Here is a 12,619-nt window from a genome sequence, read left to right as displayed (position 1 = left end):
TTACCCGTGTGCACAAATTTCAATTTGGGTGTGCTTGTTTCTTCGCACGATGTCGCAATTTCATTCCCAGGCGGAGCTTCTTCCAATAAGGTCGTAAGTGTACCCGCCCATCTTGAACATAATTAACAATGAGCGAGCACGTTTGTGCCTGCCACTGGCGGCCATTTTACGTTGCCATTCTCCGCTGCGTTTTAACATTATTTTCTGTCTCTGCAGCGACAATTCCACTGTGTATGACATAGTTGTGCCAATAAGTCTGGAAGAAGCACTACATGTACATTTCATTGGTTTGTTTAATTTTCACGTATCTTCATAAATCCGTGTGTACAAAGCACTTTGTTGACGTTTCATCCCGGGCAAACATACCTTATATGCAGCACTTCCGGTCTACACACGCACGCACAGGCCATCATATTGAACTTTAAATAATTACAACACACACATACACATGTTCATGCACTGGTCATATAATTTATTACGTTTTTACATGTAGTACAACACGGATTAGTAAAGACGGCTCAATCATATACGCCACTTTGTATTATTTATTAGTGTTTTTAAAAAAATAAACAAAAATAGAAAAACTATTTATAGGACCTACCAAACTTGAAAAAAAAAACCACAAAAAAAACATAAGAGCATGAGATTGTGCGCAATTTCCAAGCTATGTTTATAAATACAGTGGAACCTCTAAAGTCTATTTTGAGAATTTGCCTTCTGGATGAATAATCGAATCTAATCTATTGTAATTGTAAATATCCCACCAAAAACTTGCACAGTCCGAGGTCAATTCTACGGATTGAACTCCTTAAGGGTGTTTCACTTCTTCTTTGGCTTTCTTTGTATTTTTGTGTGGGCGCGGCCACGACAGAAGTGAAGAGGAAAAAATTATGCTAATCATACAAGCGGAAACGGAGTCACGTCAAATCACGTCTCTGTCCTGGCTGCTCAGAACAATATGGTGAAAACCCACCATAATGTCAGCATCAATTAATAAAAAAACGGAAAATACATCTTCAAGTCAGCTGCCTATATGTCTTCACTTCTTTTACACTTGTATAACAGCTGATAATACTCAATTTCTCCAAGCACGATATGCTCAGGTGAGTATTTGACTTTACTGTACATTAGTTTTATTATACAGAAATTACATGTTACAGAAAATTGCATTTTTTAAATATAGTTTAAATAATTTGCTAATGATTGGGTCCGTGGAGGGCACAAAGGGTAGGTTGCCCCCCAAAATATGTTAATTCATGAATCCATGCAATTTGAGAAACACACTTGGCAACTCCCAATCAAGGTAACACTGTATAGGCCTTTAAAAAAAAAAGTTTTTAAATGGGGCAGTATACAATGGCGGGTTTGCAGCTCTAACACTTCAAGCAACGGACTGAACAAAATGAGGCAACAATTGAGTAGGCAAACAATACAACAGTATTCAGTTGTCTTATTCTTTATCCTCTGCAAAGAATGACTAATAGTGGCGTACTGATGAGCTGAGAGAAGTGGAGATGCCTCAATGAACATTCATCTTTCTTATACTGTTTAATGCTTAACTGCGTGTTGTTGAGTGTTCAACTGCTTAATAGTTCTTTTTTTTTAAAGCTGCCTAATGTAGAAATTTGCCCAAAAATATCTTTACAAAAGCTTTTTTTTTTCTTTTTCTTTTTACAATTCATGAATAAAACATCTTCTAATTAACAGATTAACACTTTAGATGTTCAAAATGGGTACTTCTGCAAGCCTCTGGCCAATAGTTTTCAGACTGGATACTCTGTTTGCGGATGACGTCATGCGAGCAGTGTGTATGTGAAAAGGGAGTGTGTAGTTTCATTTATTCGCCACATGTGGCAGCAGTGATTCGAAATTCAATTTCCTGCTTTGAGCAACTTTAATTGTGCCATTTTTTTTTCTATTTTTACTTCTTGTCTATGTTTTTTTTTTTAAGATTCTTGTTAACTTATTGATTGTAGAACATTTAAAATAGGGTTATTAAATGCCAAAGACATATTTAAATGTTACACGGATAGACATCCAGTGTCAGGTACTTATTTTTTATTAAGTGTTAGGGTAAAGGAAGGTCTGAAAATGGCTGGCACCGTTAAAGGGCCACTTTGTTCTCGGTTTTACTTATGTCATTTGCTTTTCTTTTTATAGACTGGTAGAAAAAATTATTAAAATCAGAATTGCGTTTTCTGGAAGAATGATTTTTTCCCCCCAAGTCGATATCGCCAGCTCCAACTCCTGTTTTTTCACAATTTGAGCCGTGTCCCTCTTACTGAAGCCCACTTTGGAGGTTCCACTGTATTTTGTGTTGAAAAAGTCCCACTGAAAACGGTGGCAAAGTGCCGGCTTGGCGAGTTAGCGACACTTGGCGACGTGTCCGGAGAGGTGGTGCGAGCGTGCGAACCTGCGCAGACAGTTGGGACAGGAAAAGGGCTTCTCGCCGGTGTGCGTCAGCATGTGCGTCTTCAAATGACCCGACAGGCGGAAGCTCTTGTTGCACTCCTGGCAAATGTACGGCCGCAGGTTGGTGTGACTGCGCCGGTGCTTGCCCAGGTCGCCGGACGACGTGTATCGGCGCTGGCACTCGGGGCACTCGAAGGGTTTCTCCCCGGAGTGCGTGCGCTTGTGCTTGACCAGGTCGCCCGACTGCGTGAAGCTCTTGTCGCACTGGTCGCACTTGTAGGGCCGCTCGCCGGTGTGCGTGCGCTGGTGGTTGCGCAGGTGCGCCAGCCGGATGAACTTGTTGCCGCACACGGTGCAGTGGTACGGCCGCTCGCCGGTGTGCGTGCGCAGGTGGATCTTGAGCGCGCCCACGTCGCTGATTTTCAGGCCGCAGTCGCTGCACTGGTGCGTCTTCTCGCCGTTGTGCAGCTTGCTGTGCACGCGCAGGTTCTTGCGAGTGTTGAAGCTCTTGGCGCACACCGAGCAGCTGAAGGGCTTCTCGCTGGAGTGCGTCCGCAGGTGGAGGTTCAAGCTGGCCTTGAGTCCGAACTCCTTCCCGCACTGGGCGCAGGAGAACTCCTTCTTGGCCGAGTGCGTGGTGAGGTGGCACTTGAGCTGGTGTCCCCTCTGGAAGGCCTTGCCGCACACTTTGCACTTGTGCGGCTTCTCGCCCGTGTGGATCAGCGCGTGCTGGCGCCAGCTGCTGCGCTCCACGAAGCGCCGGCCGCAGTCCTTGCACACGAAGGGCCGGTCGCCGGTGTGAGTGCGCATGTGGTCCTCCAGGCTCTGGGGCGTGCGCAGCTTCTTGCCGCACTGGCTGCACTGCACGCCCACGTCCAGGCAGATGGGCTTCTCCTCCGATTCGGCGCGGGGCATGTGGCACAGGTGCGGCCCCTGTCCCCAGGTGCTCTTGAAGTTCTTGCCGCAGTCCACGCAGCACAGGTGCCCCCCTCGGATGACCACCGACATGCTGTGCCAGCGCTGGCAGTGGTTCTTCAGGTTCTTCAAGTACTGGAAGCTGCGCGCGCACGTCGGGCACGGGTGGAGCCGGCGGGGCGGGGCCGAGGGGTGGGCCTCTTTGATGTGGACCCGCAGGTAGACTTTGGAGCTGAAGGTGCTGCCGCAGGTGGCGCAGGCGTGCTCCGGGAAGAGGTTTTGGTCGCGGTCCGAGAGGCATTTCTTCAGCTCGGCGAGGTACTCCTTCTGGTGCACCCACTTGACGTGCTTCTCCAGGAAGTCCAGGTTGGTGAACGAGACGTCGCAGTGAGGGCACGGGAAGAACTCCGATGATAAATCTGACACGAAAGAGGAAAAAATTATCAACACCCTTTTCATAGTGTGGCCGATCGTGTGACTTATACTCAGGTGTGACTTGTGTATATTAAAATTTGTAGGGATGTAACTATATCCAAATGTCGCAATACGATTTTATCACGATACAATAATCATCCCAATATTGTGGGGAGGATGGCGATAACGTTAGCATTGTAAAAAAAAACAAAAAAAAACCCACAATATTGTGCTTTTGTACATAACCACATATTGACTCGATTCACAAGCATATTACATTCACCTTCATGAAGAAAGAGAAAAAGAAGAAACTGAAAAAGAGAAAAGAAGGGGGGAAAAGAAAAAGAAAAGGAGGAAGAAGGAGAAACAAACACAGAGGAAATGGAAGAAACATTTTAGAAATGAAGAAGAAACGACAGAAGAAGAACAGGAAGAAAAAGAAGAAGAAACAGAGACAGAAGAAATAGAAGAAAAAAAGTAAGAAAGAACAAGAAGAAATGGAAGAAGAAACAGAAAAAGAAAAGAAGTATTAGTACTAGTAGTCAGAGCAACTAATGTGTGACATATCACTAGTTTAGCATACGGCTGGCTCCCTTAACCCCTAACAAGAATTTACAGCCACAAAAGGCACAACAACCAACCAGAATTTAGAAGCACACGTTTTTGGCGTGTTCAGAAATCTGTGACGTCATAACACCACTCTTACGAGTTGTTGTGATCAAAGAGGCTGAGCGGGTTCCCCTTCCATTCATTTCCAAATGAAGTCTATGTTATAAAACAATCAGCAGCTCGTGCGTCTAGAGATTTAAAAACAAAAATGGAATCTTAAAATGAACACTAAAGTGAAAAGTGAGGGCCTTAACAGGAGCTAAATGCTGACGCGCTCCAATTAAGAGGCGAGCAGAGGCATTTTGAAGCAACTAGAGACATTGGCGTCTTGATTGGCTGTCTCCAAAATGTGTATGACAGTAATCCAGCCAAGATGTGAGAAAGTCATAGAATGCTGTTGTGCAAGAAAGGGCTTTTCCTGTGCCAGCTACCCAATTGTTTTTGCACATCAGGTTAACAATCCTAAATCCTCTGCCAGAAAAGGGATACTCCCTGACATTTATTATGCAAATGGTTGCTGCAGCGACCCACTCCATATACAATATTACCAATGTTAAATCAATGGGTGATGAGGACCATACAAAAAAATACAAATTCTGAATGTTTGCATGTTGACATGAAAAAGTAATCCGCTTGGTTCCATCTCGTTCACTGGACTTCTTACCTGTGCCATCGTCGTCTCCCTCATCCTCCATCTGGTCTCCATCTTGTGACTCCTCGGCCTCAGGTTCTTCTTCTTCTTCTTCTTCGTCGTCCTCTTCTTCTTTGATGACGTCCTCCTCCTTGACAACCGCCTCGTACTCGCACAATTCGTCCTGGAGGTCCGAGTCGGGCTCGTCTTTGAAAGGACGGTGGGCCTCGTCGATCTCCAGGTAGTGCGGCTCATCCTTGATTCGGATGTCGAGGTCGTGTCCATCCTCGCAATCTTCCCGCGGGTCGTCCTCAGTCCCGTCACGTGACCACGTCTCGTCCTCAATCTTGAACGTGACAACGACGTCGTCCGCCGTCGCTTTGTTATCAGAATCTACCTTCATCTTTTTTTTTTATGTTCTGCGTGGAATGCACTTGAGATAAGACGACGACTGTAGTAAAGCTACGAGGGCCACAGTCACGACGCTGTGATTGTGTGGACCGCGGCTAGCGTAATGGCGTTAGCATCGCGGCTAACCGCAGTAACCGAGCCGCGGTCGCGAGACAGAGCCCTCCGCCGCGGCGTCACATATCCTGGATTTGTCCGCTAAACGTGCGCTGCTATCGTATAGATGTTGCTAAAGGCGGTCTTTTAATAATTTTAAGACGAAGACGTATCCCCGCCCACCTCTTGTTTACTGACCTGCTCCATTCGTGAATTTGATGACAGAGACTGATGAAGAGCACTTCCGGATTACGCGGCCAATCAGCGTACACCAAGGACGTCCATATTTAAAGCTCCCCAAGGAACATACGCCCCTTTTTTGTAGCGTGGCTTCTCATTTTGGACTACGTTCGAAAAAATTAGAGCTATTGAAGAAAATACATAATTTTTACACATCTATACATTGTAATAAAACTTTATTTTTTCAAATATTTTATTTTTTATAAGTGTTGAATGAGATGACAAGGGGAAATTCAACTTGTACTGTTAAATCTACTGTAGAGAAATATAACAGTACTGTACATAATCAACAGTACTTTATGTATACATCAATTTGATAAATATAACATGCATTGCAATGATATTAAATATGCTCTAAAATTATATTGAAATATATAATTTTTTTCTTCTGACCAATTTCAAATTAAATTCTAGAAATGATAAAAATAGTACATATAGAGACAATTAAAATGTGTTTTGTTTTGGGGGGTTTTGTTAGATATAATACATTTTCTAAAATTGTAAAGTACCATTCTTGGACGTGGTCCCCAACCACCGGCCCGCGGCCTGGTACGGGCCCCAGAGAGTTTTTTTTCTTTGTTTTTGTAGCGGCGCAAATACTCCATCATTGCGAATATGCATCATCAGGGGTGAAATCATCCCAATAATATTTCACAGATTTTTTTTATTTCATGACAGAGGACAGATAATCTTAATGCAATCTTTTGTACAACACTGTTCCCTTCTTTTAAAAACAAACACAAAACCTATGTACAAATATGAATTTCAGCATGTTAACCAAAAAATACACCATCGGGGGAAAAAAAAAAAATCACATTAATGCCTTTTCATGGGGGGTTATAAATAGCGACAGTATTCAATGGAACTTGAATGTAGCAAGACCTCATGTTTATGTATAGCACCATTCCAAACTATGTCATCAATGAATGAGGCTGGGTGACTTTTAGTCAAAACAACGGGGCTTGTTGGCTCTGTGCAGTGTAAAAACAAGCACACAAAAAAATCAACCAGTGGAGCGGGTCATTCATTCAGTCTCCCCTCTGTTAACAATGCTGCTAATATGTCTCGCCAGGAGAAGCTTTGAAGAGAAGTTTCATTGTACTTGCAAAAACTCGAACTATTCCGTTTGTTGCACAGTATCTTTTAAACGGCAGCTACGATTGCGAATACAATCATTTGTGCGAGGCTAAATAAAAGCAGTCCAGCAAAAACAGCCAGACAAGACATTTCACATACAACAAAATATCAGCAAATAAAGGCTCAAATGTCTTTCTTCCATTTTCATGGACATATGCGCATCTGTCATTAAATTATCAACAGCGTCAAAAACAGACCATGACTTTTCTTTTTACAAATCATAAAAAAAAGTACATATATTACTGTCATTACAGGAACTCAACACACTTCCATCGATTATTTAGAGCAGGGGGCGGGGAACCTACGTCTTAAGATCTCCCATCTGTTTAACAGGTTACCTGCTTCTGATAGCGGCTGATTGACTGATTGATTTTTTTTTCTAACTTGGCATCCAAGTGAGTTTTGGAGTTGTTGTGTTCGGGACCCCTAAAATAAGTAGTAATAGTTTAAATGTGTTTTTGCACATGTTGAGGCCCTCAGAATAGGAGATTGAAATCATGGAAAGACAAATACAGTTTACAATAAAGCTTAATAGGAACTGTTACCAAAAAAAAAGCCCTCAAATGCTCATAATACTTCATAGTGTCATTTTTTTCTTCATTAACTCAGTATGGCCCTTTGAGGACTTGTGTAAACTGAAATAGGTTCCCCACCCGTGTTAGAGTAAGCCACAGACAAGGCAAGCAGTCAAGGCAGATGTGCTAGAGAAAAAAAAGTAACAGAACAGGTGGGTGTAATAGAAAAACAAATATCAAAGCATATTGACCAAGTTATAGGAAAAAAAAAAAAGGTTTTCCAGCTGTAACAATCACTAAATGAACCCCCCCCCCCAAAAAAAAAATACTTGATTGATTGCCACTTTTCAGAAGTACCAATCCCATGTTAGAAGTCCGACTTGGCGCCTCCCCAGTGAACAACAGAGACGCAATGTATATTGTAGGTACAGTAGAGTGCATTTGAAATGGACAGCCGGCTTGGCCACCGTAAAACGCTGGAATACAGTATGGCCGTACATCGAGGACACTTGATGACAAAGCAATATACAGTGTATGTACATGTGTTCAATTTGCTCACCACAGGTGACGATAACGCTTTCTATTGGATGCTAGTGGATGCTTTGACCGCATTGCCTCATGTAGCGGCCCCTCAAAGTTGTGTCAACAACAACTACGCATTCCTTCCAAATGTTATCGAGACATGACGTGGAGAAAACTCTGGTTACAGTATTGATCAATGGCACAGCTTCCATGTTTTGGGAATGTGGGAGGAAGCCGGAGCAACACTGAGAAAACCCAGACAAAATTAGGGAGAACAACAAACAGAGATTCAAACCCGGACCTCCTGATTGTGAGGAAAAAGTGCTAACTGCTTATTGACTGCGCTGTTGGCCACAACATGAGGAAACGACGGCAATTCTTTCCCCCGCGCTCGGTATTCGACCCGCATCCCTACATGGCCATAGTGGTAAGGTGCTGATGCCCGATCAGCCCCTTGCGGCCGCCGCCCGACCCCGGGTGCCCGCCTCCGTTGCCGTGGCCGCAGTATTCCTGCAGGTTCTGCCGCAACGTCACCAGCGCCGAGCCCAAGCAGGCCCGATTGGGAGCCAAGACGCCGCCGGGGAGCTGGAAGAGGACGGTGGCCACCCCGGCCATGCCGTCGTCCGTGGGCTCCAGCGTGATGGGCCCCACCTTGAAGGAGGAGTAGGAGAAGCCCATAAGCTGCGAGAGGAAGGGGTCGGAGCGGCAGAAGTGCTGATAACCGCTGTACGTGGAAGGGTGGTGCTGCAACGAGGCTTGGGTGCCGGCGGTGGTGGTGACGTAGTGGTGGGCGTTCAGGTAGTGCAGAGGCAGATGCTGGCCGTTGTTGCCCCCACCCGGGGCCAGGTGGTGCTGGTGGTGCCCCGCGGGGCCCGAGCCTAGGTCGTGCTTGTAGGACACGGCCCCGGCGCGGCCCTTCTGGCCCGCCATCACCCCTCCAAGCTTAGCAGAGCGGGCGTGGGCCACCGACACGCCGCCGCCCCCACCGCCGGTCGACGGGAGAAAAATAAGCTGCGGCTCGTCCGGCTCCAGGTAGATGGTGAGCTTGGCGAAGGGCCGCGATGCCATCTTGGTCATCTCCTGGATGTGCCGCCGCTGCTCCCGCCGGAAGTCCAGGAACTGCTTGACCTTCCACAGCAGCACGCAGACGGACAGGAAGAGGAAAAAGCAGGAGAAGAAGACGGAGAAGAAGACGAAGAGGTCGATGTGGGCTTGGTCCTGGCGCAGGAAGAGCAGGCCTTGGGATTCGCCCTGGTTGGCCAGCGTTCCCACCCCGCGGAGGGCGATGTAGAAGCGGCTGGACTTGAGCGAGTGCACCTCGTGCGGGAAGGTGATGACCACCCGGTCCCGAACGCCTCGGACGATCAAAACCGTTTGCGGTTTCCAAACGGTGATATAAGAAATGAGGCCCTGGGCACGCTCCTCACGAATCTCCCTCTCTGAGCCCGCTGGCTTGGCCTGCAGCTGCAAGGGATTGTGGGAGATGACGCCTCCCCCGAGACCAGACGAGGCGTTGGCAAAAACCTTGATCGGGGACGGCGGCGAGTCCTTGTCCGCCCCCGCCGTCATAGTCCCTCGCGACTCCTCCTCGATCTTGATGGCGTGAACGCCTGAGCGGCGGTCCACGTCCACGATGAAGGTGTCGTGCGAGTTGGACACGTACACCTCCACCTCGCCGAAGGTCACGTCGATGGTCACCCGGATGTCAACGTTTGTGAACTTGGGCTGTGCGGCGAAGAAGACCGTGCGGCCCCGCGGCAGGTTGCGGATGGCCGGGTCGTGGAAGCAGTTGGTCTGCGACGTGGGATCGAAGCAGCACTCGGTGTCCACGTTGAACTGACGGTAGCACTGGCGTCCGTTCACTGGCGTGCCATTGAAGGAATCTTTGCACTTGGCGCACTGGAGGAAGTTTTACAAAGTTACTTCAGAGGATATTGCACACTTTTTGAGGTCTTTGTGACAATGGTAGCTATTACAAAAACGGCCAGCAGGTGGCAGCAGAGTATAAGAGATCACGAGCGATCATGTTGATGTCCATGTTGTCTTTTCCCCAGTGTTTCAAACATATTTGTGAATAATGATGAAACTTGATTCTAATGCTAATTGCTGCAAAACAGAAACAGATAGAAATATACTCTTTTTCCTGATGAAAGAAGAGACTCTAATCTTTCTTTTGGTAGGTTCAAAATCCAGTAAAACAGCCGGAAGCGAAGGGGGTTGCTTCAGTGAGTTAAGGATGTCTCAAAAAGACAATGATATTGACAATGATAAAAGTGGGTACACGTACCGATAATCGTCCAATTTTTGGGGGGGCCAATTTCCTGCTTTCCAATAAAAGTCAGAAAAGGCTGAAAATATTTTCTTATTTTGTATTGCGGAGTGTGTTAACACATTTCCAATTTGTGAAGAAAATGGTCAGGTTAACAATTTGTAAACGTAGGGTACATACATACCGATAATCTGGCAAAATGTGATCATAGTAGCACTCCGTAAAAACCTTCTTGATCCCGTTTTATTATACAATATTTAATTGTTCACACACAGTTGGGAATGGACCAATGGTGATCAATACCTCACCCGTGCAGTTAAAGGTTTTATTGATGGCGACAGTCGACATTACTTCACTTGAGTTGAGTTTTGTTTCCGATTTAGTTTAAAAAATGGTAGTACATACCTGTTGTCGGTAACAGTCTTTGCGGTCGCTCTGAGGGCTACTGAGACAGGAGGAGGTCTCGGTGTTGTTCTGGCACGGGCAACCCGTGCCGTCGTGCTCATTGCACGTGTCTGCGTGACCGTTACACTGACACCTGGAATTGGGAGGATATTGATTTGCTTTTATTGTCATTCTGTGTGCTGTTTTTCTGTGTGACTCGCTGGATTTTTTTTTTTTTTAAAGTTGTATGTCAGTACTGTCGTAAAGCAAGGGCGCCCTCTATAGGCCATGACTTTGCTTAACAGCTCTTAATGACAATACCAACGGTGGCCACTCACTTCTCACACTTCCCCTGCAGCAGGAAGTAGCCGCTGAGGCAGCTCTCGCACTTGTCGCCAACGCTGTTGTTCTGGCAGTTCACGCACACCGCGTTCTCCTCGGTGGGACCCTCGGACACCCAGTTGTGGATCTGTTCAACAGGGCAAAAGCGTGAGAGACCACCGGAAATAAGAATGAGGAGCAAGTGACAACAGGTGGGAGTATTTCATATTTCAATTCAAATTGATTTCACTCTTTGAAATAAAATAAATGAAAGGGGACAGAAAGAAGTAAAAACTTGTTATATCTGCCCCCCTGATCAACACAAAATGAATGACAGCAAGCGAGACGCTTTCAATGTTCTACAATTTCTACAGCATGTCCTTGTGCTGTATACATTTTTCCAGTAATTGTGCTTTTATAAAAATATAAAAAATACAGATAGAATGATAAGATTTTGTTTCACAAACCAGATTGTTCCACAAACTGACACCTTGAGTTAAAAATACATAGTTGTTTTTGCTTTGTTCTATATTTTGGTTATGAAAAAATGTCTGTTCCTCTTAATTTGTACTCACTTTCCCTTTTTGATTTTTTTTAATTTATATTGGCTGGTAAAATTTCATTATAGGCTTTATCAATTATTTTTAGGCAGTTAAATTCCATCAATTCATTACATTTTATAGGTTTTGGTTGTATAAATAATGGATTAGTATGGTCTCTGTATCCAGTAAGTAAGAGTAAGTCACAAACGGCGCAAAACAAAAGTTGAGTCAAGTCATCACTTGGGTTGGGCAAATCCTAAATTTTCTACATATTCCCACATTAACCACTTTCCACTCAGAACATGTCATTTGTTAGCAGTACTCATACAATCACAAAAAACAATGTCTAGGTTGTCTATGACAAAAAAAAAATTCTCAATTAAATTCATAACCAAGATGAAGCTTTTCATATATATTTTTTTAACTAAAGGTGATTTAGTAATTTTTTTTAGCTAAGCTCTTCAGTGAACATTTTTAAACAATGGGTAAAAACATGTTTGTTTAGGCAGGCGGAAAGATCTTTATTTGTGTTTATAGTAAATAGTAAGGTAAATTTATAGTAAATAAAACAATAAAAAAATTGCTTAATTACTTCTTTTAATGTTTGACCAGCTATTGGTGAGCTAAATCGTGAAGATTAGGTATTTTTTGTGGATTTTTTAGTAGAGGATGAAGCTAGATATTGTAGTTATTGTGTCTCTTATCTTTGAGTTGCAAACCATCCATGTTGCCATTCTCCTTCTATATTAAAAATCGAATCCTTGAATCGAAATGGAATCATCTTTGGATCTCCGCCCATGATACAGTAATCTTCCACTATTAATGGGGTGCAGAGACCGAGCCCTGCCGCAAAATGTGAGTTAACTGGCAAACCCCTAAAAAAATATTTACACTTCTCAATGTAGAGTTATGTCATCAATGGTTCCTTAGCACCAAGATAGCTTTTGGCACGCTCGCTACTCACGCTGTTGGGCTCCAGGGGAAAGCGGCGCGGGTTCTCTTGAGCCTTCTTGTGCTCATCGCGGGACAGACACAAAGCGCTGTTCCCCCGGCAGAACTCCCGGCACGGCCGACAGGTTCCGCCGCCTTTGGCCGAGCCCACGAACAGCGGCTTGCACTTCTCGCAATGCTTGCCCTGCAATCAAGGCGAGGGCGAAAGCCTAAAAACACCTGGCGAGTGCGTGTTGCGTAAATCGTGTTGACT

General features: G+C 45.0%; 2 protein-coding genes across 3 annotated transcripts in view; both read right to left on the bottom strand.

Annotated features, from left to right (window-relative positions):
* Positions 1 to 451: 451 nt before the first annotated feature.
* Positions 452 to 5,727, bottom strand: LOC144057358 (uncharacterized). The gene is made up of 2 exons (XM_077574818.1): positions 5,015 to 5,727; positions 452 to 3,746 (listed from the first exon to the last, which is right to left on the bottom strand). Exons 1-2 carry the CDS (start codon positions 5,382 to 5,384, stop codon positions 2,365 to 2,367), a joined length of 1,752 nt encoding a protein of 583 aa, XP_077430944.1. The 5' UTR covers positions 5,385 to 5,727; the 3' UTR covers positions 452 to 2,364.
* Positions 5,728 to 6,369: 642 nt separating this feature from the next.
* Positions 6,370 to 12,619, bottom strand: part of megf8 (multiple EGF-like-domains 8) — a 29,317-nt gene continuing 23,067 nt past the window's right edge. For both annotated transcript variants that reach the window (XM_077574816.1, XM_077574817.1), the window contains exons 40-43: positions 12,380 to 12,550; positions 10,891 to 11,021; positions 10,574 to 10,706; positions 6,370 to 9,798 (exon numbers count right to left, since the gene is read on the bottom strand). In XM_077574816.1, the coding sequence (XP_077430942.1) occupies positions 8,311 to 9,798; positions 10,574 to 10,706; positions 10,891 to 11,021; positions 12,380 to 12,550 (1,923 nt within the window). In that variant the 3' untranslated portion in view covers positions 6,370 to 8,310. The remainder of the gene's footprint in view (positions 9,799 to 10,573; positions 10,707 to 10,890; positions 11,022 to 12,379; positions 12,551 to 12,619) is intronic.

This window comes from Vanacampus margaritifer, chromosome 9 (genome assembly GCF_051991255.1).
Source record: "Vanacampus margaritifer isolate UIUO_Vmar chromosome 9, RoL_Vmar_1.0, whole genome shotgun sequence".
Classification (NCBI taxonomy): domain Eukaryota; kingdom Metazoa; phylum Chordata; class Actinopteri; order Syngnathiformes; family Syngnathidae; genus Vanacampus; species Vanacampus margaritifer.
Note: the sequence above shows the minus strand (reverse complement) of the source record. Positions and strands in the feature narration are given on the sequence as shown.

Coding starts and splice junctions, on each gene's coding strand:
- LOC144057358 (XM_077574818.1), bottom strand. CDS start 5,384: ATGAAGGTAGATTCTGATAACAAAGCGACGGCGGACGACGTCGTTGTC. Junction 3,747..5,014: donor GGGAGACGACGATGGCACAG/GTAAGAAGTCCA, acceptor CTTTCGTGTCAG/ATTTATCATCGGAGTTCTTC.